At 44.5% G+C, this 1969-nt stretch overlaps 1 protein-coding gene across 1 annotated transcript in view; it reads right to left on the bottom strand.

Annotated features, from left to right (window-relative positions):
• The window catches only part of LOC108802122 (epoxide hydrolase 1-like), a 16960-nt gene that overhangs the window by 12652 nt on the left and 2339 nt on the right, over nucleotides 1-1969 (bottom strand). The window contains exon 3 of the mRNA XM_018574008.1: nucleotides 1-178. Coding sequence (XP_018429510.1) covers nucleotides 1-178 — 178 coding nt within the window. The remainder of the gene's footprint in view (nucleotides 179-1969) is intronic.

Genomic DNA, 1969 nt, shown 5'->3' on the forward strand with positions numbered 1-1969 from the left:
AAATGTTGGTGGTGTAGTGGGGGTATCTGTTGATAATTTCCACCTGCTTGCTCCAGTCAAACGTGTTCCTCCAATAGGAGATCACCTTCTTCAATGTTACAGTATTCACCCCATAATGAAACTCGGAGTCCTCCAGGGAGGAGATGTACCGAGTGCGGTCTAGACGATCATAAAGGTCCTGGAAGAAGTAAATAAATATTGATTATATCAGCAAATCCAATTGAATCATTTAATGTAAGACCCGTCTCATTGCATTGAGATTCTCCAGACCACATGTGTCAAACTCAAGGCCCAGGGGCCGAATCCTGCCCACCAGGCCATTTCCTTGACTTCTACTGTCAGACCTAGGTATTAGGTTATTACTACAACCAGTGATAATGGAATGCAGAGGCAATTATGATAAAGATTAGATACATTTATATAGTCTTACAGATACCTTTGAGGGCAACCATAATGTTGATGCGGCCACGATTCAATTGAGTTTGACACCCCCTGCTCCAGACTGATTCCGAGCTCCACACTTACTCTCTAGCTCTAGAACACTCAGATTTCATGTCATGGCCTTGGCCAAAATTCCACCATTTCCGAGCTTTGGAGGACCATGACATGCTGCAGTCCCATCACACCTTTTACAAAACTGAACAGTTGTCTTCATCATCATGAAATCCTCTGCATCAGGTTGCCAACCATTCCAACAGATAGTCCATGAAGAACCCATGGTCACATGCTTGTTGTACGGACACAAGAGAACGTGCCGATTGTCAGATGTTTCCTCTCTCAATATCTATAGTTTTGTTAAAGGGACCCGATGACAGTACTGGAGTGTTAGTTATTTAATCCATAAAGATATGAGGGTTCCAAAGCTCCCAACATTCTGAGATAAGAAAGGGGGACACGTCCCAGCACAATGTGTGTAGGCCATGGGGACTCATCTGTCCTCTAGGGACGCTTAAGAATTTCTATGGCCTAAAATAATTGGGTAAGCCCAGAACTGCTGCTCTCCACCATTACTTTTCCTTCATACAAAATTGAAAACAAGATAATTAAGAGATAAGATTGAGTACAGAATAACACTTTTGGTTTTGGTAGTTAAATGCACTCTCATAGATCCCCATTTTGAAGGCTTATTATACACCTTTTATTGGCCATAAAAGGTGTATGGGGATCCGGGTACTGCCCTGGAGGACATGTATGGGGATCCGGGTACTGCCCTGGGGGACATGTATGGGGATCCGGGTACTGCCCTGGGGGACATGTATGGGGATCCAGGTACTGCCCTGGGGGACATGTATGGGGATCCAGGTACTGCCCTGGGGGACATGTATGGGGATCCAGGTACTGCCCTGGGGGACATGTATGGGGATCCGTCAAGCAAAACAAAACATTTTCTTTCACATTTTCTGCAGAAGACGTGTATCTAAACCTCTGTTTTTAACCTTAGCTGTTAGACAGGTTTTTTTGCATGCTGGCTGGTGAGTGTGCCTGGAAACTTTTTGCTGTTTTAATGTATGGGGATCCAGGTACTGCCCTGGGGGACATGTATGGGGATCCAGGTACTGCCCTGGGGGACATGTATGGGGATTTGGGTACAGCCCTAGGGGACATGTATGGGGATTCGGGTACTGCCCTGGGGGACATGTATGGGGATCCGGGTACTGCCCTGGGGGACATGTATGGGGATCCGGGTACTGCCCTGGGGGATATAAATCAATGAAAAAAACACTTAAAAAATACAGTTTTTAAAGGAGCCGTGATTTTAACATTGCTTAAAGGGAACCAATAAAAATGAAAAAATCCTTTAAATATTGTGCATGAGGGGTGCCCTTAAACTGCCTGTGAAATGGCGGATCTGTACGATGTATAGAACCTGCTGCAGCAAAACTGACATTTCTAAAGAAAAAAATAATTACATTTAAAAAAAAAAAAAAAAAAAGTATGGGGTCCCCCCCCCCAACCAATTTAGGTCTGG

The sequence above is a fragment of the Nanorana parkeri genome, unplaced genomic scaffold (assembly GCF_000935625.1).
Source record: "Nanorana parkeri isolate BGI_ZX_2015 unplaced genomic scaffold, ASM93562v1 scaffold2673, whole genome shotgun sequence".
NCBI lineage: Eukaryota > Metazoa > Chordata > Amphibia > Anura > Dicroglossidae > Nanorana > Nanorana parkeri.